The sequence below is a fragment of the Gobius niger genome, assembly GCF_951799975.1.
Source record: "Gobius niger genome assembly, chromosome: 11".
Classification (NCBI taxonomy): Eukaryota; Metazoa; Chordata; class Actinopteri; order Gobiiformes; family Gobiidae; genus Gobius; species Gobius niger.
In genome coordinates, this window is record NC_136862.1 from 23,155,823 (window position 1) to 23,178,620 (window position 22,798).

Genomic DNA, 22,798 nt, shown 5'->3' on the forward strand with positions numbered 1-22,798 from the left:
AGAAGGCAGATTTGAAAAAAATAGTGAGAAAGACCCCTGTTTCAAAAAAGATAATTTAACATTTATTCAACATAAAAAAAGGGTTTATAAAAAAGATATAACTTCAAATATCTAAAATGGTAAAAATCTTTACTGAAGACTATTCCTGTTTTGAAAATATAGGCTAGTAACTGAATTATGGCCAGTACCTTGGCCGAAGCTATGGGATATCGGGTATAGAAGGCAAGAACTGTAATCATGCTTAGCTCAATTGTATTCAGGCTTACGGCTAAAGCTATTATATTGTTGTCGGTGATGAATGCTCACACAACAATGTACAAAAAAAATGCTGACCAGTGTAAAAGACGCTGCCCACACGTTTGTTAATGAAAATAATACAATAATGTAAATGAAAGGGTGAATCGTTGCAGAATTGGTAATGAGGAGCTTTCAATTGAAATGGGTTTTACCTTGAAAGTATTAGATACACAGAAAGGAACAAAAGAACAAAACCAGCTATTATGCACCACACTCGTTTCATTTCCATATTACAGCAACGGGGCACGAGATAAAAGCTGTGACCAAGGATGCTCTTTTTGCTCCCTTTTTTCGAGACTCACTTTGCTCTCCATCCGAAGGGGGGTTGTGGGTATCTCAGTTTTCTCACGACCTGATACCGGCTGCGTGCGTCGTGAAAGGACAGCACCACGGTACAGAGATTTTTTTCGCTATAATTTCTGACCTCAGTGGGCAGTGCGCACAGTCAGCCTGAGCGTCCTATTGGTGTGAAGTCTTTAAATACTCAATGATCTGGGCGGGATTCCGAGGCTTTGGACCAATGAAAGGCTGAGGTGTGGCTCGTGCGGGGCGGGATTGGGCCACGGGGGCGGGGTTTGAGGCGGAAGCGTGCCTCGGCTGATCTCTCGCTGTCATTCGGCCGCGGTCGGTTTCAGAAGACAGGGGCAGCCAAGAAGCGCACAGGAATAGGCTGGCTCTGTTGGGAAGATAGCGATTAAAATATCACAAAATCAAGCGAACAATGAAACCGATCGAAAAAGGCTTGTAAAGCAACTGCAGACGAAAAGAGTTCAACCGCTGCCATATATCTATTTTAATGCTATAGCCCAGATTAGGCAGCGGTGTCATTGAGCAGGCAGGACACGTCAGGAGAAGGGAGAAAAAAAAAAGACTGCACTCACTGTACGAGTCAGCTATCCAGTCTTTTCATCGCTGAAAAGGTTTGCCTGCTGTGTTTTCACTAAAGGACACCACCTCGCCGTCGGCCCCGAGGGGAAGGTTCACCGCATAGACATCACAGAGGTGAAAATAAATTTTATTCTCCAGTTTTCAGTTTGTGGCTAGCTCTGGTGCTAACGGCTAAGAGCTAACGAGCTAACGTACGTTAGCTTAGGTTGAAAACGTCACCAAACTCGCAAGGAAATGTTTTATTTTATCCAAATTGGTGTGACTGTCGACTGCCAAGTCATATTTAACAATGTCATGGCAAAATATAGCAAAATATTCTAGTCCAGAGGCTTCAGAATAGTGTAAGACAAACTATAGATCTCGTGACAGCTGTCAAACAAGGTCGACAGTTAAAGATAACGATAAATGTAAACGTTTGTAAATTCGTTATGATCGTTTAGTTCGTTGGTATTTTGTGTCGCTCGTGTCTCTTTCGGCAGGATTTGGGGTGTCCATCACCTGATAGTCTTTAAAGGAGAAGTAGGTGGAACTGAATTGGAGATTATTCTGTTGGAGATAGCTGACAGTCTCCTATGTTTAGTCCTTAACCTGTGCTTCGATACGGTTATATGTCAGATCACCTGTCCTGATTAACAAATGAAAAGGCGTGTGTCGGTACATTCAGAGTTTGACCTGGCTAAAACTAGAAGCAGATGATATTTGACTGTAGTGAAGCAGTGCTTGGACTGTGTTGTAGTAGGTGGGGTAGAATGTGTGCGTAGTCAAGAGGCTTGAGTAGGTAAATCAGCCCTGGGTGTCAATAGATTCTTCAGAAGGATTGGCCATGACACTCGATCCCTAAAAATAAAGCTTTTGGAAATACTGTATATGGGTCAGACACCTGTCAAAAGCCGGAATGTTTTCAGATGAATGTCAGTGGGGGTTGATGGTTTTTAGCTCCTAGTTCTTAATAATTGATTATATTCATGTGGTTTGTTGCTGTTAGTGTTGCTATGCTCTCATTTGGGCAAGGCTGTGGTTCATTTTGAGCTTCTGTGAGTTGGTGGAGGGTATTTAAGTCAGGAATGTGTCGATCCTACACAGCAGTGTTACTAGCAGCAGCATTAGAGGCTGCCTGAAGCTCAGCTGTAGTCTTACAAGTTGACAACGTCACGGGGTTATAATTAGCCAGAGATGTAACGTTAACTGGTTTGCTTTTTCTCTGCTGCTCAGAGTAAGAAGGGTAGCTTGTTCTGCTCAAGAATGAGCTCATTCATTGTCAGTGTTGTGTGATTATCATATGTCTGAGAAATCACTGAGGGACTAACATTACTTCAAGAAAAATATGATTTATCCTACAGGGAATTATTTCATCCCTGGGTCGTTTCCATATTTCTTTTATCTAAAATGTTGCCAGGGATACTTTTTGCTAACTCATGCCATTCTGTGTGCCCTTGTCTCTATAGGTCCGAAAGATCACGGGGTAGCATTTGTGTGTGGGGGGAGAAAACAAATGGGGGATTACGGCTTTGGAGTCCTAGTTCAAAACAACACTGGCAGCAAGTCCACATTCCCGGTCCGAATCCACACACATCTGCCGCCCCCACACCATCACCAAAATGTGTCGCAGAGTCCTGCCGCTTTCATAAACAGCACCACAGCCGCGGGGAATGGCACCACGGGAGGCTCTCCCTGGCTTTTCCCTGCCTCTGCCACCCACAATAGTGTGCAGGACGAAATCCTCGGAGGCCCAGAGAAGCCCAAAGCACAGCAGCAGCAGCAACAGGAAATGCAAGAAACGCAAGAAAAGCAGCAGTTGTCTCCAGGGAGTCACCAGGAAGGTGGAAACGGCAGCGGGATCATTTCAGATTTGGAAAAAACACGTTCAGAAGAAGGTAAAACAGACAACGGTAACTCTGAAGGGAGTAATGGTAAAGAAAAGCTCCGCCTCGAGTCCCCGGTCCTCAGTGGCTTTGATTACCAGGAGTCGTCTGGTCTCGGGGGAACGGGGCCCGTCCAGTCCAGCACGACCTCCTCCTCTCTCACCAGTTTCAACAACTGGTCGGCTGCGATCCCCCCGGCGCCTTCTACCATCATTAACGAAGACGTGAGCTTCTTTAACCCTGCGTCTGCCAACAATGGCCCTCTGCTTTTCCAGAACTTCCCGCACCACGTAAGTCCAGGGTTTGGAGGGAACTTCTCCCCTCAGATCGGCCCAGCGGCCCTGTCCCAGCACCACCCGCCTCCTCCGCCGCACCATTTCCAGCACCCGCATAGCCAGCACCAGCAGCACCGGCGCTCCCCCGCCTCGCCACACCCTCCGCCACCCTTCTCCCACAGGAACGCAGCCTTCAGTCAGCTGCCACATCTGTCCAACAGCCTGAACAAGCCGCCCTCCCCCTGGGGCCCGGCCAGCTACCAGAGCCCCTCTCCCTCCCCCGGCTCGTCCACGTCCTGGAGCCCCGGCGGAGGCTACGGCAGTGGTGGCGGAGGCGGCTGGAGCGGCTCACAGGGTAGAGACTACCGCAGAGGGCTGAATGGAGGCATGACCCCCATCAACTCCATCTCTCCACTCAAGAAGACCTTTCCCAACAACCACGTGGCCTCGCAGAAGTACCCTCGCAATAGCCCCGCGGGATTCAACCCCAAGTCCTGGATAGATGATGGAGTAGGCCGCAGTGACAACATCTTCCCCTTCCAGGTCAGTATCCCTTCAGAGATGATAGTAAGGCAACACAATGACCACTGATTTAAGGCTAATCGCTTTTTTGTTTTTCTATATGATCAAAGTAATCAAAATACTGTTGTCATATTATAGTTTTTTTTTTATTTTTTACTGCTTTTAGTTTAGTTTATTTCAGAGATAGTGCACTTTAGCTAAACAGTACAACTGTAGCATATGCCAGAGTTAGTTAAAAGGCTAGTTATCATCTGCCAGTTTTCAACAAGTTGTTTTCATATCTGTCCGATCGGTCCAACAATCTTACTTACCACAAAAAAATTACTTGTGTTTGACAAAATGATAGCAAACTGTAGTTTCAGAAATCTGTGCAAAATACAAGACTTTATATATAAATGTTACCTACCAGCGGTTTTCTGCTTTTTTTGTTCCGTAAATGGTAACTTCACTATTATTCAATAACATCTGTTCCCATTGCGTCGCTGTATTTTCCTTTCTTTCACTCTGCTCGCTCGCTAGGATTGGCTGAAAGCTACACACCCACAATTGCCCCTCACATGTAAACAGTGGAGTAAATGGTGCATTTCTCAGAGAGTTGTAGATTTAATATTGCGTTCATCCCTAGTGTGGGATTAGATATATCTCGTTGTTTTGGGGTTCATTTGATTTCTCATGAGAATCCTGCATATTCCTTTACATTGGTGCCTGCCATTAGTTCTCATCAGCCGCTGTTACGTGCCTGAATGATCAGCAACATCTATACGTATTAGATATTAGTCATGTTATATCACGCCATATCGCTGCTATTTTTAGACCCCATGGAGAGGAGGGTGTGTGTGTGTGGATTTACATGGTGCATTTGTTAGTGCATTAGCTTAAGAAGCTACCTTTGGGGTCTGCACTTGGAGATGTCTATGATGATGACTGATGTGGTTCTGTCACTACAGCGGTGTGTGCCACGTATGCACCGAGGCTCGGAGAGGACACAACGATAGAGGGGAGGATGAGGGAACAGATGAGTTTGTATTGAGAGCGATGGCAAGATCAAAGGCAAAATCTAGATACAGCGCTTGCGATGAGATGCGATTTCGTCTTGATACAGAAAACTGCCGAGGTTGTAGCGCACGTTTGATTGATGCTGCTCCTTACTCCCGCCTCATAGCGGTCTATCAGTCCATCTTTTATTCTGTGAAACGGAGCCTAATGATTTTCTGGATTACGGCTTTATTAATCACACAGGACATGGCGAGAGCAAGAGCCCTAGCAACACGTTTAGAAAATGCCAGCCTATTTATAATGGGATTTTTCATAGCTGGTCCCACGCTCGCACATAGACACACACACACGCACACACCCACACAAGATGAAGATGGCTCGGATAATAGTATTATCACATGTTGGGGACAGCCGATACGATTGATGGAAAGAGGCAAAAGCAGCATTGGGATGAATTCATTGTATTGATCCGGGCGGTGATTGATTGTCGGTCATTACAAGGAGGCTGGGCAGGAGCGCTGATGAGGGTTGCCATGGTTCAACAAGGACAAGGATCGCAAATTAGACTCCTTTAAATGGAAAGAGGGGGTTGGAATATTAACACTTTATACAGTATGAGGCCCTTGAGACCGACTTTACAACAATGTTTTTCTCCCCCAACAAGTCAGCAGAGGTAGGTGGTAACATTTTAATGTCACAATTTTCTAATGATTCATGCTCACTTGGTAGCTTTCTTTTACTTTTGATTGATATCTGAGAGAGGCCCCACTTCACTGGGATTGGTTCAATCCACTTGTCCTCCACTTAATCCCTGACAGAGGCTGACCAAAAGGGCAGTTTTGCGGCGAAAGGTAGACTCCATGTGTCTTTGTTTGACCATAAGCATTAAATCAGGATGCAACCAATCTCTCCAAACCGGCAGATCTTCCCAGGATCAGATCACGATGTGTTCAATGTGTTCAAGTACAGACCTAATATGCGTCAGCCACCTCTGCAATGTTCACCCATTATATAGTTGCACTGAGTATAGCTTTATATTTGGCATTTCCATTACTTGCCACCCACACACACACAAACACACGATAACCAGGACTTTTTGTAATATTCTGAAACTTGACACTGTTTTTGTTATTATTAAAAGAAGGCAGTTTTTTTTGACCTGTGAATAGCCGCGTTAACGTTTGGATTTTCCTCGCTTGAAAACACAGAAGAAGTGAGAATAAACAAATTCCCAATTTAGTAACGGAAAAGCGCCTTGGAGCTTAATACATTTTTTTTTTGTCACCAATATTTTATAAACTTCTGTTATCAGTTTATTGGGCGTAGGAATGTAATTGCTTATCACTTTCTCCAAGGTTCCAAAACGTGCAAATTTCACTGGATTGGGTAAACTGAGAAAGATGATATGAAGCGGTGCTATCTCATGATTTTTGCTATCTATCTCTAGCCGAGGTCAAAGCAACATGTCTCAACGTGTTTCGCTGGATGAGGAAAGCGACTGTACAACCACTTGCTGGAAAACAACAGTCTAATTGATGCAAAGAGTCACAAGGTCCGCACAGACTGAGACTACGAACAGATATGTCTCGTGTATGTCTTTGGGAGATACATTTTTAGACCATTCTCAATCATAACTGCAATTTGCGATTTCTTATTTAGGGTTGCCACATCGGTGGTCTTCTCTATGACCGTTTATCGCAACATTTTCTGCAGCAATACATCACACTTCAGATTTTGTTATTCCGACAGGCCTATTGATATTGTCGCAAGCAATCAGCTCATTTTGAAGTGTGTCTCCTCCGTGATTGCAGATGCTTCCTAAGAGGGATCATGGAGCCCATTCTGATTGTCGATTCTGCCTCCTCAGATCGCAGCAGCAGATTAAAGCACGATCCTGCTGCATTACCGTCAGTTCGGCCCGCTGCTCTGTCTTGCGCCCACATCGGATGAGCCAAAGTAGCATTGTCCTTCTGTCCTCAAACGACAAGGCCAAGGGGGGGTAGAATGGCCTCTCTGTGCGCTGCTGGTGTGACTGATTATGCAACTGTAACGCATCCACAATAAACAAAGAAGGTAGTGGGAGACACTATTTCAGGGCAGATAACAGATGTCACCATCTTAAACAGAAGATGTTGCAATGTCACGGTTAGAAGCCACAAAGGAGAAGTTAGCGGGATGCCTTGTGTCTGAGTCTAGCGCTGTAGGGGGGGTTTGGTGAGAAAGGGGCATGACCAAATTGGAAAGTCAGAAGAAATTAATGGAATCATCACTACCCAAAATTTGGCGTAGATATTCTTCAAATGAAATATGCTATCCTCTGTGTAGAAAACACTTTTCTTGACTGAGTTTATATCAGCGACTCCGGCAGAAACACACCGTTTTGACACTTCTTTCCTCGAATCAATCTCTTTTGACATTATGAACATGCAACATGTGTCACATTTTCTATTTTAGTGGTTACAATATCGGCATGTTGCTGTTAACTTCCTGTATGGTAACGACTGTTTCCTGTTTCGACGTAAATTGAAAATAAAGTAAGACATAAAATACTTAATGGCATTCAAATAAACGTCCAGCTGATTCTTGTCTAAGCAATTTATTTCAGATTGTGGAGCTATGTTAACATGGATTGTGCGTCAAATAAATGTGAGCCTTTAGCTTAAAAAAAGACTACATGTATAAACCCCGCAGTGTCCTCCGGTGAAGTAGTTGTATACCATCTTTATTTACTAAGTTTTAACAAGTGATTATTTGCATGTTTTCTTCCACCTTCTGTTTAGATATTTACGCATTTAAGCGACATTGCTAGCTCCCCGTTGAATGAAGGAAACGGTTCTTATTTTAGGAAGTTAGCATCATGTTTTCCACCCTTCAGTGCGCAGAGCTTATTATTGTTTATAGAATATTTCGACATGTGATGAAGTGCTATTCTTGTGACTTTAACAGACAACGTGTTTCAAATGTCAAATTGTAATTTACCGTATTATTTTAGCTTGTGCTATGTATTGTGCTCTCCTATTGCACAGCTACATTTGTTTTAGCCTAATCTGTAATTAGCCGTAGCATGCTCAGTGTGCTGCCATCATCACCTTCACGTGCCACTGTTTAGCCCGAGCCTCAGTGCGTTCCCGAGTCCACCGTGCACCCATGCTCCTCCCTTTTAGCCTGTTAGCATTTTAGCCTCTTAGCCTGCCGCCTGTTGCTCCACAGTGGGCACCCAGCTCTTGTTGTTGAAATACTTTCACCCCGCGGCTCAGGACCCCATGAGGACTGCTGTCAGTCCAGTTCACCATGCCTCGCATACTTTCCATTTTAGTCCTGACACAACACATGAGGGATTAGCTGCTGCTGCTCGACAATTGCCTTTGTTTTGGTGAGAACAATGTTGTTTAACATCATCAGCTATTTTTGTGCTCTCAATAGATGCTGTAACCTTCATGATTTGTGCCTTATTCAACAGGACAGAACTTTAGAAATGACGATATGTTGATCATTTTTTATCCACTTATTAAAGTATAATTTATTAATTGAAATATGTTTCTAAAATGCGTAGGTAAAAAACAAAAATTGGCCAAATCTAGACTATCTCCAGAGCATAATCCCAACTTGCTAAACATATTTTCGCATTTTTTATTTTAGGGACTGAATATTCTCAGAGATGATTTTGTCCGTCATCATCTCCTTAAATGAGCAACTGGTTGACACAATTCAAGCACAAGGCCCCCTGCCATTCGGTGGACATTTTATCCAAAGTGCCGAGGAGAGCCATGGCAGTCTCAGAGGAAGAGAATGTTCCCGGTCGGCGCGACTATGGCAGCACCAGGTGCTGTGTTAGAGCCAAAACAGTGCTAATGGCAAAAAGAGCCCTCCACCTCTCTCTGCCTGACCTAATCTTGGATGAGGCTTCCGTTCTACTGTTTTTAATTATAGAAAGAAGGCGACACTAGCCACTTGTTATTCAGTGGCTCTTTCTCAGTCCTCACCTGAAGGTCAGATGGTGTTGCTGCGTCAGGAGCTTAATATGAACCAGTGCAATGGGCCAAAGAGCTGCAGGGCTGCGCTGAGCGATGCCAGCACAGGATATTGTCTCTGTAAGCTACCTGGGTAACTGTTGGTTACGGCTTATGGCTGGTGTTTGTGGAGCTCAGGAGGGCCAGGCTTCACTGCTGCTGCTGTTTTTAGAAACGATAACATGGCTTTGACTGTGTTTTTTTATTTTGGCGTTAAATGTGACATGTACTTGATAAGAATTATGCAGTTGTGTCTGGATCTAACAGAATCTTCTTCAGGGATGCATTTTCTCTATCACGGCAAAGAAGTATCTGATTTAGAATGAAGTTCAGCTAACCCACCAATAAGTAACTCTAGGGTAACCCACATGCTATCCCAGAGTGTGGCCCGGCTGCCTTACTTGACTCATCCGATATTCCATTTTCATTTCGGAGTGCGGGTTAAAAGGTTAGAGGAGCTAAACCCAGCGCCCTCGCCTCTCTGCTGCAGCTGTGCGTCAGCTACTGTTTCGGTGGGAGAGTATTTTGACGTGTTGGGGTTTCAGTTCGCCGTTAAAATAGACTGAAGTTAATACTCGTATTGACATCATAGCGTCAATACTTGACATAACTGACGGCTTTAACTAAATGACTATCAGCTTTCAAAGGCTTGCTTCCTCCCTCTTTTGGAGGAGCTACATTAGGGTCAGTCAGTCGAGTAGTTGAGTCAACATTTTTGAGTCCAAGTCACTCCTGGCCCCGAGTGTTGCCTCTCAGGTCGAGGTGCAGTGTGTCAGACTTGAGTTGCGTTTGCATGTGCCTTGTATGTTGATTAAAATGAAATATCCCATAATTGCTTGTCTTTCTCCAAGGGAAAAGTGGAGAGAGGGAGGCATGGCCGGTGGTAGCGGCTCCAAAGAGTAACATGTGATTAGCAGCTGCTGGTCAAGGTAGTGTTACTGACAGGTGAGCGCGGGGCCAGTAAAAATAGTGGGAGCAGCAGCAGCGGGCGAGTCTGTGGAAGTGAGGATTAGCTCCAAGACGCCTCTATTTCTACTCCGTCCTCTCACTTCAACATGTTTGTTTTTTTGCTTCATTTATAAATAATCACAATCGACGGCGTCAGCCCTTGCGTGGCAGCGTTTAGCTTATTACTTTTTCTACCCGCTGCCTGAAAGATCGGGAAGATTTACACGGAAATCGGCCGACAGCCACCAAATCTGGGTCACACAATGTATCTATCTAGTCCGCTGTATTATTAAACATAAGCATGCGTACCTCTATTGTTGGATATGGATCAGCATCATTCACAGGCTGGTTTGAGCATGGTTACGTTCACATTAAAACCAAAACAACCTATCCTTTAAAATTAAGATTAGTGGATAGCTTTTCTGGCTTGATCTCGGCCATTGAGGGGTCTATCCACATGAAACAAAAAACAGTCACAAAATTCAATGTCTTCTCTGTCGGCACACAGGGAAATAAATTCTCAACACTGAAAAACATGAAGTGATGTTGGTCAGTTTAAACGATTAACGTGGCAGGTTTGTGGATCCAACAAATGAAGGATCATTTTCAAACAGTTTTTTCCCCATAGTTTTATTGGTCCTTGCCCTCTATCAGAGATTATGACGTCATGAAATTCTAGGACATGAGCGCAATCTATACGCCCAATATACAAACCAATTTTGAGCCTTAATAGGACTAAACAAAAAAAAAAAAGTTCCCTTATCTGGACTGGCAGCAGGAAGATTTAGCAGAAGTTATTTTTTAGAAAGTTCAAATGAAGACCACGCTCAGTATTAGATTTCTTATTAAATTGGAGCGAAGTATATCTAGCATGGATCGATCTCGTCCCTGCAAAGCAAGCTTTTCAAAAATGACTGAGCAGTGATCCTGTGAAGAGCCACTTGTGTTTCATGCCACTGTCAGGTCAGGTCAGGTCGGATTTGTTTCAAAACGCAGTCCCTTCTTCTTCAGCGTCATCTTCCACTAATATTCTTTGCTTTTCCATTGACAGTCGTGAGAAATCTGGTAGATGGCCTGCAAGTTCTTACCACTAACCAATCCATCGCTTGTTATTATTCACAGTTCTTTTGCGCAGACCGTAGCCCGTGGACCCTGTGTGCCTCGAGTGCTAAGCGGGCAAATGTTTTCCAGACTAATGAGTGGCCTGCGCGTCTCTTGCCAAGCGTTGGGCTCTCATACGGTATAATGTGGCTGGAGCCTGCCCTTGCTGCACCCTTGACAGACGCTGGTAACAGGGAAAAAGAAAGCCGGTGCTCACATTTCTCGCGTGTGCTTCGGTTAATTAGTCTCTGGCCTGTGTCCTCTGCACATGCGTTAAAAAAAAACAAAAGAGACGAGTCAAAGCGAAGTCTGTGCGCCTGGCCCCTCCGCTTAGCCCACTGCGTTTCGCTTTTCGCTGAGGCAGTCGGGCGCCGATAACTGCGATTATCGGCGGCTTATTGTTTGGAGTTTGGACACGAATTATTGTGTGCGTGAAATAGATAGTTCATTTTTTTGTTTAAGCTAAGGTACTTTTGAACCATCGTTGTCATAACCAATATTTTGATCTTAAAGTGAATGCATGCGAGTAATCCATAATTTCTCTCAGAAAGGTTAACCACTGTCAGATAGCGATCACACTTTTAAATATAGTAATTAGCAGAAAACAAAAGCTACAATTATCTGGGTTCTACATTGTCTTCTGCTTGCGATTCTTGTGTTTGATTTTTCAGTCTTCCATCTTAGGTTGGTCTCAATCTCAATATTTTTGTTGCGTTGAAGAAAAATGGTGACGGATTATCAAAGCTTAATGCACAGAGGTCTCTGGAAAACATTATTGATTTGGTACTTTCACAGGCTTAAACTACATAATAGGCTGAAATGTATTTTTTGCGTCGCTCCTTGGGTTTATACAGGTTGATGGCGTGGATCCTGATTTCAGCGCCTAAGTGCCGCGAGTGCCGGGTCGATCCCGTTACACCGAGCGCCGGGTAATAGCTTGTTTTTGACAGTCGGGGTATTTAATGTCAACGGCGCGCTTTGAAATTCTTGGACCAGGAAGAAACATAATCACGAGCATCAAACGCTCAACCTGCTTCCCCTTCCTGGCTGTCCTTTTCTCCTCTGGTGCGTGGACTCTTGACTTACCTCACCGGCTGGCGCACTCTCCCTCCTCTCTCTCTCCCTCTCCGTCTCTCTCTCCATCACACAAGCCTCTTTCATCTGCCATTCGCCTCTTCCCTTCTTTGCTCTGGGCTTCCTCTCTAAGTCTCTCCGCGGTGTCAGAAATGTGATTTAGAAACCCACCAAGTAAAAGAGGGAAGTGCTTTTCTTCCTAAATGAATATGAGGCGGATGTCGTAAGGCTCGAAAACCCGTAAATGGTGCAAATATCCCAGACCAGGCCATTATTCTGGTCTACAGCCAGCAGTTTTTTTTTTTTTTCTCCTCCTCCTGCTCTCGCTTCCCGACTGCCTCAACCTTTAGTTTTCATTAAGTGCGAGGTGACATAAAGATAAATGTTTGGGTAAATTGCCCCCAGCATGTTGTCTTTAATCATTCTGTACCTTTGAATGTGTCATCACCACTGTAGGAGGTGTTCTTTCTGCTTTGTCCCGCATTAGATTAAATGCCACTTTTCTCTTAGATATGTTTACAATTACAACTCTGCGATACATGTTGTCACACAGATAGAGCCGTAAGCATTTTTTCCCTGGACAAGGACAGAAACAGGTCATGCAAGGGGGCGTGGCCTAGCAAGGGGGAAGGAAGTAAAACACTTTTTTTTTTTTTCTGTTCGACTATATGAATCTTTTTACAGAACAGATTGTCTAGTAGAAGTACATAAACGGGCACTCAGAGTTAGCTGCTAGCTTGTAGCGTGAAGCTAGCATTAGCATTATGGTTAGCATTTTGAACCCCTTCTGCTCCTCTCCATATCTGTGTCTTTAATTGGTTGAAAATACATCCATAATTCAGCATTTTTAAAAGTAGTTTGGAGGAATAGGTAAAAGAGTTATATTTTTACCCCTACACTGTGTCCATTTGTGGGGGTTCGCTAAGAGTTTCACTAGGATTCACAGACCTGCCACATTCAGGCTGTGAACGCAACCATTAAGGCTACTCCAACTGCTAACTTGCTTTGCTTGGGTTTTTATAGCTGCTAAAGATGACTAATATCCAATACCTAACATTTCTGAAGCACCTTTATTTTGTGGTTTTGGCAGCAAATTCAAAACATTTTGCGTCTGACTAATACCTGCCCTTTTAGCAGCATCAATACCATTTGAAAAGATTCAAGGACTTTCTATCACTATCGAGATTTTTGAGATTTTATAGTTACTCGTTTCATACCTATTTCAAACTTGTCTGTGGCCTTTTGGTAGCACGCCACAGCTCCCACTGAGCGACCGTTTCATCAGCTTTAAATAAAAATCTGCAAAACTTGAGTGAAGTTTGAAAGTTGCTGCCGGAGAACGTAACATTTCTGCGTCTGAGCCAAGGACGAGCCGCACTTGGAGATTATTCAAGCACCTCTCTCTTTGCATTTTCATCCCACGCTGCTTTGTGCTTAGGCAAAAAAAAACAAAAAAAAAACATTATTCCGTTGATCACATTACATGTTGTTCGGTATACGGGACCACGCTCGGGCTTTTCATTCAATTTCCCGTAATTTGCTGACACGCTTTGAAATCCGATCATCCAACTTCTCGTCCACTTCGATGAAGGTCAGACGTAGTTAGGCTAAGCCACCGCCGCCGCATCATGTAAATCAATGCATTGTTTGGGCCTTACCGTGACAGTGATGGAAGGAGGGGGAGCGAGAGAGAGGCGGATGTCCAGCCTTTTAGCTCAGATTTTCTACCGTAATGCATCTTGCGTGCCCGCGGAGATATCCCGCTGTCTTTGATGTTTATACCTGTAGCCTTGAGTGGTGTGGCCCGGCATCGGCGACATGACAGCGGCCCTTTAAAATGATCTGTGTCTATCCTGCAGAGGTTTGGAACGTGATGACTGGCCGCAATAATGCGTGTGTGCGCGTGGAGTGCTTTGCCAATCAGCTGGACAGAGGGAAAAGGAGGGAGGGGGGGGGGAGGCGCGGGAGGGGCAGATTTGATGATTAATCGCCATCTGAAGCACTCTGGGCCAATGCTTAGCAACTGCAGCGCCCGCGTCCGTCCTCTCCAGTCCAAAATGCATTTCATCCTTCAAAATGAATTCGTACTCCAGCGTAACAACGGCGCACTTCCCAGTAATGTCAAGGCTCATTCCAAAAAGGTTCCTTGGAGTGAAAAATGACATTGGATTTAGGCTGACAGATACGTTTGGGGGAGAGGAGGGTTTGTGGGAAGAGATTGATGTGGGTGTCATGTCAATGAAGCTGACTTCACTAAACAGGGGTACAAATATGCCACCATGTAACAGTGGAATGAGGCTCTTTTCAGGCTAAATGCTTTTTATTTTATACAGTCGTATAAACAGGGACATCCTTTAAAGGCCCTGTGCTTTTTTCTCTCAGATATTTCCTGTGGTCGAAAATGCACAGCCCTATTCTTCACGGAAACACCAAAAACTCACAGCTCACAAGGCCACACTTCCTGGCTTCATTTGAGTTCTGCCCCCCGAAAAGCCTCGCTCCCATGGACGGCTGTTCAACACACCAGCACAGCTCAATTAGGTTCTTCACACTTTTCCGAGCAATACTTTTATAAAATGCGTTGTTAAATACGGTTAAACACCAATGCCCAGATCGGTATTCTGAAATTATACGACGGCTTCCCACGATCTCCCTAAAATCACTGAGCTATTGCCTAGTTTTATTGCATAGCATTTATTCCCAGAGACATTCAGAAGTGTTTGAGGATTCCACCAGTATGGACTATATGAGCAAATGCGAGGAAAAAAACCCAACAAACAAAATCTCCCTTTAAAAACCTGGACGTAGGCTGAGTCACCTAATCTCTGAATCATGTTTTCTGCTGTTCGCATAAATGGAAAGATTTCGAGCCCAGTCCCGAATGATCTTCTTAATAAATCCAAGGCCTGCGGTTTCCATATGGCCGGGCTCTGCTTCCAGTTACTGTTACTGTTACTGTTTTTGTTTTCTTTTACATGTAATACGTTGAACGCTTGTTTGGTTTGACCCCTGGCTATGGGCTAAGTCGTTGCAGGTTGCACAGGCGGATATGAGAGAACAGTAGTCTCGACCCGGGCCTGCGCGTACCCTTATGTGGATATTTTCCCTCGAGTTGGGCGTGTTCCCTCCCCCGTGTCATCTTCGCATGCTCTCTTCGCCAGCGTGGGGAAATCTGCGCGCGACCAAATGGCAAACTTGGCTCTGTGTGCGCCGAGCTGCGGCATGAGTTTGGCTGCTATATGTTTTGGGGGAGATTAAAACTGAAGTTGGAACCAATTTGGGTTCTTTGATGTCACTGAAAGCATCGCACGATTTTTTTTTTTCTTTCTTTTTTTCCCATCACGGTCAAAAAACAAAATTCTTTTTCCGCATCATTTTTACCGTAGCTGAGCTTAACCATTGCCGCGCTAAACATCTTATGAACACAGTGCCAATAGTCTTTGCTTTTGAACTGCAGTATAAATCGATTACATGTGTGGCAGACCAGAGAATTTTCATTCATTCATTAAATATCAATGGATTTCTTCTTCCCTGACGGCACGGGCATATTCCAAGATGACAATGCCGGGTTTTATCACATTGTATAAGAGTGGTTCAGGGAGCAGGAGACATTCTTTTCACACATGGATTGGCCGCCACAGAGTTCATATCTTGACCCCTTTGAGAATCGTTGGGATGTGCTGGAGAAGGCTTTGCGTAGTGGTCACACTGTCCCATCATAAATACTAGATCTTAGTAAAAAAATAACGCAACACTGGAGCTTTTGACATTGCAGAAGCTTATTCACCTTATTCCGGAGCCTCGCGTGGGCGCCGCCATGAATTGTGCCCGCCCCTTTTCTCCTATGTGTTAACATGGGACTGGAGAAGTCCACATAAAATCAGTCACGACACGAAAACAAAGCCGTTTTCAGGCCGAGCTGAGAAACGGTGCAGTGTTGACTTGTTGGTGCAAATGAACATTGGCCATTTTACAAATCAATCGACTAAACATCAGATTTGAGCGGAGAATATTTTCCCTCGTTCTCCGTTAAAATGAACGGGCTTCGCGCTCGACCGGAAGTGTCTGGACAACGGAAGTGCCGAGACAACGCAAAAAGTGGCAAAAGTGGCCGGGGCGGAATAAGGTGAATAGATACAGACGGCATCTCTGGAATCGCCCATTTATGGTCATGTTTTGAAGCAGTTATTCAAAAACTACTTTAACAAATGCTGAATTATGCATATGGTTTTCTACTGAATAAAGATACAAAGACATGGGGAGAAGCAAAGTATGTCAACATCCCATAATTACATAAATATCGGAGAATGCTAGCATGATGCTTCGTACTACATGCTAATGCTAGCTACGACTGCAGTTTCTTCACTTCTGCTGAACAATCTGCTGTGAAAAAACATCCATATGGACCCGATTTGTAAATAAGTATACATATATTCTGCCAGAAAATGGCTAAAAGGAGTGAAAAGTGTGTTTCCCTAAAGCAACTTCCTTCCCCCTCGGCGAGGCCACACCCCCTTCTATGACGAGATGCCGTCTGTATCTATTGAAGCAATGCCACAGGGAATGTGTGCTGTAGTCAAAGCTAAAGGTGGCTCGGGCAGTGACTACGGTGAAATGGTCAATATGCACTAATTACAAAGCCTAAAATGTCTATGTAGTTAGTCAGGATGAATAAAATACACATAATCCAAGGTAATCCTCCGTTTGTTCAATCCCTTTTGAGGACTTTTCAACTCTTTAAACATAATTTCACTTTTCAACGTCAACACACTCCTCTGAAATAAATGAGAGAGTAGTTTTCTCTCCCTGAACTTTGGTACATTTAACCCGGCGAGTTCGCAGTGTAACTCTGTACGCTCTGTGGCCTCCTTCCCAAGCCTGTTCTGTGCCCTGCAGTCTGTAACAAGGGAGTAGCCTGGGAGCCGCCGACGTGTGCCATTTTTGTGCTCCAAAGATAAAGTGTCGGTGGCGTGTAGACGGAGTGACAGACAGATTGTTTGGTATAGATTGGTCACACACACACACACACACACACACACACACACACACACACACGGACGGGGATGACAGGCGTGTTGGGTAAGCGGCGTTGTGCAAGCCGCGCTGATTATCGGTCAGGCCGGGGGCACGGTGGTTCAACTGTTATGTGGGCCGCACCACGTATGACAGGCAGCGTGATCGGGCCGTATGTAGCGGTCTGCGTTCTTACTTTGTAGATCTTTTTACACTCAAAAGTAAGTCTAAACCTCGTGACATCAGCTGGTTATGTTTCCCAACCCTTTGAAAGAGATCGGTTTACGGGGCAAAAAATAGAGGCTCTTGCGTTACAATTATTGATTCGTGCTCATTTTGACCCCGCTTGCCTCGTGTAATCGTAATACTTGGAAAAGTATGAATGATCTTCTTGCCTAGTTAAAAATAGTTACCACGAACAGCCTTTCACATTGTTATCTGTGAAGGGGGGCTTGGATCCCCTCCCATTTAGCCCCATTTCCCTGGAAACTATCTTACCTTTCATGACTGTTTATCTAGAATGGGGCAGGCAGTAGGTAGGACATTGTTGTTTTTTTATTCGTTGCATTGTTAGTGTACTTCAAATCCTAGATGGTTCCTAGTTGCAAAATTGACCAGCTAGCCTTGGCCATTTTAACATTTACATCTGTTACAAATATAGGATTACATTGAATCTCCTCTTCAAAATGTCATTGTGAACAGACAAACCAATGAGTCACTTCTGCGTGATCTTTGATGCGTGACCATACGTATTTCTCCTTTTTTTTAGGGCAACACACTGAGAGTGACTTGGAAAATAATGGAAGAGACGCCGGATAAGACAACACAATGACACTCATGTGACTTTGACCAGCGAGCGTTTGTTCTCGGGGCTCCAGATGTGGGCCACTGTTCACGGGTTGTTTTTTTTCACGGCGCTGCATAGTTTGTAGGAGCGAGGCGGAGACACAACACGGGGCTTATCTGCCGGGCAGTGGCTAGGCGGACGCGTGTTTGACTGCGGAGTATAGAAGTATGTTTACATGCCTCACTAGCATACTGCATTTCCAGTTTGGCTGGGATGCCAAGGATGCCCTCGCCGGCGGGCAACAAAGGCATTCATTCAAGGCCTGGCCAGCTTAGTTTGCCTCCAGGGTTGGACAAATAATACGTTGTTAAAGTAAAATGTTATGTTTTTTCATCCTTGAAAGTTGCAGAAAAAACACACAACTAAAAAGAAAACGTCTTATTCATAACCTACTTTTGATATTTTCTGAACATTCCATGTATCATCAAACCTTGCGCTTTCTTGACCTACAACTGATAATTGTGCAATCTAACTTTATAATGAAGTGTATCTTAGAGGAAGCATTTTCTGAAGATTTATGCAAAACCAACTCTGTCTCTATAATTTAAACCCACCTTCACCACACCCTTGCGTTTCAGGCCATAACTCTTTCGTTTCTCTCATTTTGATTCCTTAAAATATAGATTGTCCTGCGTTTTTCATCTGGATGTAATGATATGTTCAACTTTTCCATGTCATCGTTTTGCTCAGACTTGGTAGTAATCAGAATTGCAAAACAGCACATTTGCTTGTGCACACAACTCGGAAAGCTGTCTGCCTCCGTTGGCGTAGGTGTGTTCTTTGGATGAGCTTAGTTTAATTCAATCTATGTAACATGTAATAAGCAGTAGCTTGGTGTAATTGCTTTGGTGTGTCCAGACAGGGAGGGAGTGGGTAGTTTTTGTTTTTTTTATCTTGCGTCTGCTTGGGGATAAAGAGTTTGTGTGTGTTTCTCTGCAGGAGCGGACCCGGTCGTTTGATGGCTTCAACATGAACCCTCTAGAGAGCTCCCTGATCGACATCATGAGGGCCGAGCAAGACTCTCTGAAAGGTGAAGGAGCTGAAATGTCACACTCTCACACATACACACACTCCCACACACATATAGTATTAAATAAAATAAAAGGTCACGAGAGATGCCCCGGTCCAACTTTTTTGCGTTCGATACTGATACTGCGGGTTTGAATATGTTGTACAAACCTTTATTACAAATCTCTTTTTCAGGGAAATCCTGGCCCCATAGGGCAATCTATTTTACAAATTTTAGTGGTAGGGGAAACCGGTATTCCGGGGAGAACACGCAAACTCCACACAGAAAGGCCCTGTCAAGGTGTGAATCGAACCCAGGACCCGAGTGCTAACCGCTGAGCTACCGTGCTGCTATCTGATACCAACCGATACAATAGACTTTCTAAAAAGTTGCTTACTGTGAGTGAAAATGTGAATGATCCTCTTTTCTCCACTGTGAGATCAATTCTCATTACTATTAATTACTTGATAATTCTTTTATCTAGTAATAAATGTAATGAAAAACATTATTCAAGGATCACTGGACTTGTCTACATTAAGTATCTTTGGCTATATGACAGGCCATTAGGTTACAAGAATATAGTCATCTCACAACATAAAGCGAACTGATCATTACGACTTGTGAATTACAAATAGATCAGTTATTCTACAACACAGACACGCATGGCCAATATTCTTTTATTACTTTAGATGACCCAATTATAGTTTCTGTCCCAGCTTTGATTAGTTTGACATTAGCATTAGCATTGCGTGGTCTTCAAACGAACGTTAGATTTAACTCTGAATTTTAAAATGATGTACAATTCTTCATTTAGTTAGTGAAAGTTGTGTTTTTAAAATGTTGAGTGTCAAAATAAGTATCTATTCAGTATCGAATCGGTGCATACCGACAAAGTGGCTAGATGGTATTCGCTCTGGCTCTTCATGACATGTCATTCACATAACGTGATAAAAAAAAGATGTACAGAGCCAAACAACAACATGGTCCTTCGTTTACTGTAATTGCTTATAAGGTTAGCAAGGGCAAACTTCTAGCATTACAATAAGCTAGGCTAACATCTTCCAGTGTTTTCTGTACAGTAAAGTTGTTCAGTGAGATATTTAGCCAGACCTCTTTTTAACGTTTACATGTGACCTTTAATCGGCCTGCAGCCCACACTTCAACTTCACACAAGTTTGATCGTGTGACATTAAGACCTCAAAGAGAGTGGATAGTGGAAAATACGAGTGGGCTTCAGGTCAAAACCGATGTTGAATGAGTTAACTCGCGACTTTGACATCACAAACAAAATGATAAGAACCTAGTGTATATCCAAAATCAGTAAAGGACCTTACATTTTCTGACAGCTCTCTGAATGGCACCCAATTAAACGTGCCATAACTGTAAATAAATTTACATCAACACCTGCGCTATCCTTTTAGTTTCACTTCCTCCACAGGTTAAAAGTCGTTCTTTCAAGCTGCTGCTCAAACCCTTCCCTAAGCGCACTACTTTACACGGTGTATCAACACTACAGATCTGTGAGTGGAATCAGTGCATCTCCACATATGCTTTAAAACCTCAGCGCTCATTAACCTCTCGTGACACCGACAGCTCTCTCCATGTACACTCTTCCTCGCCCAAAATCCTCCTCCTGTTTACAGAATTACACATTTTCCACTGCTCAATTTCACAATAGGTGAAAAATGGGTGATTATTGCGAAATTCTTCGTGAAAAAGTCTGTAGTAACAAACTTTTCCTGGGATTTATTAGCAAGGTCTGAAGTTTATGTGAACATAACATACATATATATATATATATATATATATATATATATATATATATATATATACATATATATAAAATATTTTTTAGATATTTTAAAGCGCTTTTCAAAACCAAATCCAAAAACATTCTCATTACTGCAACAAACTTAAAATGTCAATTTTACGAGAAACCAAAAACCTTTTGGGTTTTTTCCAAATTAATTATTATTTTTTCCGCACAGCTAATCACCGCTGTCAAAGAAAATCTAGAAGAACATATTTACTTTTTATGATAAAAAATTGTTTTCTCATTACCGCAACACCTTTTGAAACTTTATATATTCCATAACTCAAGTTAAATTTGAAGAAAAAGTTACTATTGCAAGTTTGTAGTTTTTTGAGGCATTATAAAATCTGGTTACTACATTTATTTTTAGTAAATTAACTTTAATACCTTGTATTATGGTACTGATGCATGGGTTTCGGAGATGAGGTTCATTGTTTCAGTAATGATACCAATGCAAATATATATTAATTCAACATGTACTTTTTTATTTCTAAAATAATAATGTATCCCATCCAAAGCCTTCCTTCCTCCAAAAATGCCTTAAAAATGCATGTTCCCTATATATTCAAACCAGAGTTGAAAATAGTTGCCGAGGATGAGAACAGTTCCCAAAAACATTTGTATTTTGTCCTATATTTTCTTAAACGTTGTGTCTGGATACCAAATCTCTCTTATTTGTTTATTGGAACACTTCATAGAATTAAATTATTACATTGGTTTTCTTCAAGTTTTAATTTCATATATGAACTTTTCTAAGAATCCTGCCTTGATTTTACTGCAAACGCTTTGCGGTAATGAGAATCATGTCCAGGGCTACGTCTATAGAAATGTATTAGTTACTTTGATTGCATATGCTTTATTGTTTAAAAAATGTCAAGCAACCGTCACGATTTCGCAAGAATCACCCAATAATGTGAACTAGCTAGTACATAAATAGGAAGTAGGAAGTACAGAGGCTGGCACATTGTTCATGTCAGTTTGACCAACAATGCCAAGGTCGGTCACCGGGTCATTTGTTTGGTACTGCTGCATATTTTAGTCTTTCAGAGTCGCTTGTTACTGAGGCTGGTGGTGTCCGCAATCTCAGTTTTTACATTTGAGTCATTTTTAAGTCTAAACGACCACGTGTACGAAGTCTACAGTGCCACTCAATATGGCACTTATTAAAGTTCTTCTTTTGTTGTATTTCACCACACCTGTCAATATATCATGTATGTTTGCACAACAAAATCATGAGTAATTTCAAAGGTCAGTGAAGAGAGATATGATTTTCAGCTTCCTTTTCCTTCCCATTTTGTAGATTTGACAAGTATTTAGCTATTGAAACTTTCTCTTGTATTTATTGAGTGTGGCAAACGCGTTCTATTGAATATGACCTCTTTTCCGGATACATTTTTAGAAGACGGAGCCGCTGAGAGAATACAGCGCCGGGGCTTAGGCTTTGTATTTAAGAGGGGATTTGTGAGTGAGATTGAAATACTCAATTTGGGCTTGAAAACTGTCGGGAAGTGTCAGTTTCCCATGATCACCGCAGCAACACGCCTTTACATTTCTGTTCAAAATCTCTGCCTTGATCATCAGATTTTTTTTTTTTTTTTTTTTAACAAGGGCCTGGTGTTTTCTATCAGATAGAGTTGTTCTTGTTGGCGAGAAAAAAAAAATCTAGTTCACATGGAAGACTCCGATTATTCTAACACATCGAGCAGTAGCGGAGATGTAGAGACTTGCCTTTTGTTTCTCATCTTTGAAGTCTGATTATGACGTGGATGGAAATGAGCACTTTGGGGTTTTGGTCGAATCTTGTGTCTTCTGGGTGAGAGGGATTAAGACACACAAGGCAGAGCTTGGTTATTGATTAAAGGGGGACCAGGCGAAGCTCAGCAGGAATCTTCACCATGTGAGGGTTATCTGCTGTTAGATTTGCATGATATGATGATACACGTTCTACCTTTATTTCTACACAGCCTTCAGGCATCTATGGTAGCTCTGCAGGTACATCCTGTTTTTTTTAGTTTTTTTTTAACAATCAGTGAAAATGGGTCAAGTCAGGTGAAAAGCTGAAAGTACAGTGTGTACCGTGTGGCAGATCGCAGATGGACAAAATGCAGCATATTCTGACAAAGAAAGTACTACTCACTACCTG

General features: G+C 43.0%; 1 protein-coding gene across 2 annotated transcripts in view; it reads left to right on the forward strand.

The window, feature by feature from the left end:
* Window positions 1–922: 922 nt before the first annotated feature.
* cpeb4b (cytoplasmic polyadenylation element binding protein 4b) overlaps window positions 923–22,798 on the forward strand; it is a 43,174-nt gene continuing 21,298 nt past the window's right edge. For both annotated transcript variants that reach the window (XM_079565961.1, XM_079565962.1), the window contains exons 1-3: window positions 923–1,299; window positions 2,631–3,865; window positions 18,773–18,863. In XM_079565961.1, the coding sequence (XP_079422087.1) occupies window positions 2,678–3,865; window positions 18,773–18,863 (1,279 nt within the window). In that variant the 5' untranslated portion in view covers window positions 923–1,299; window positions 2,631–2,677. The remainder of the gene's footprint in view (window positions 1,300–2,630; window positions 3,866–18,772; window positions 18,864–22,798) is intronic.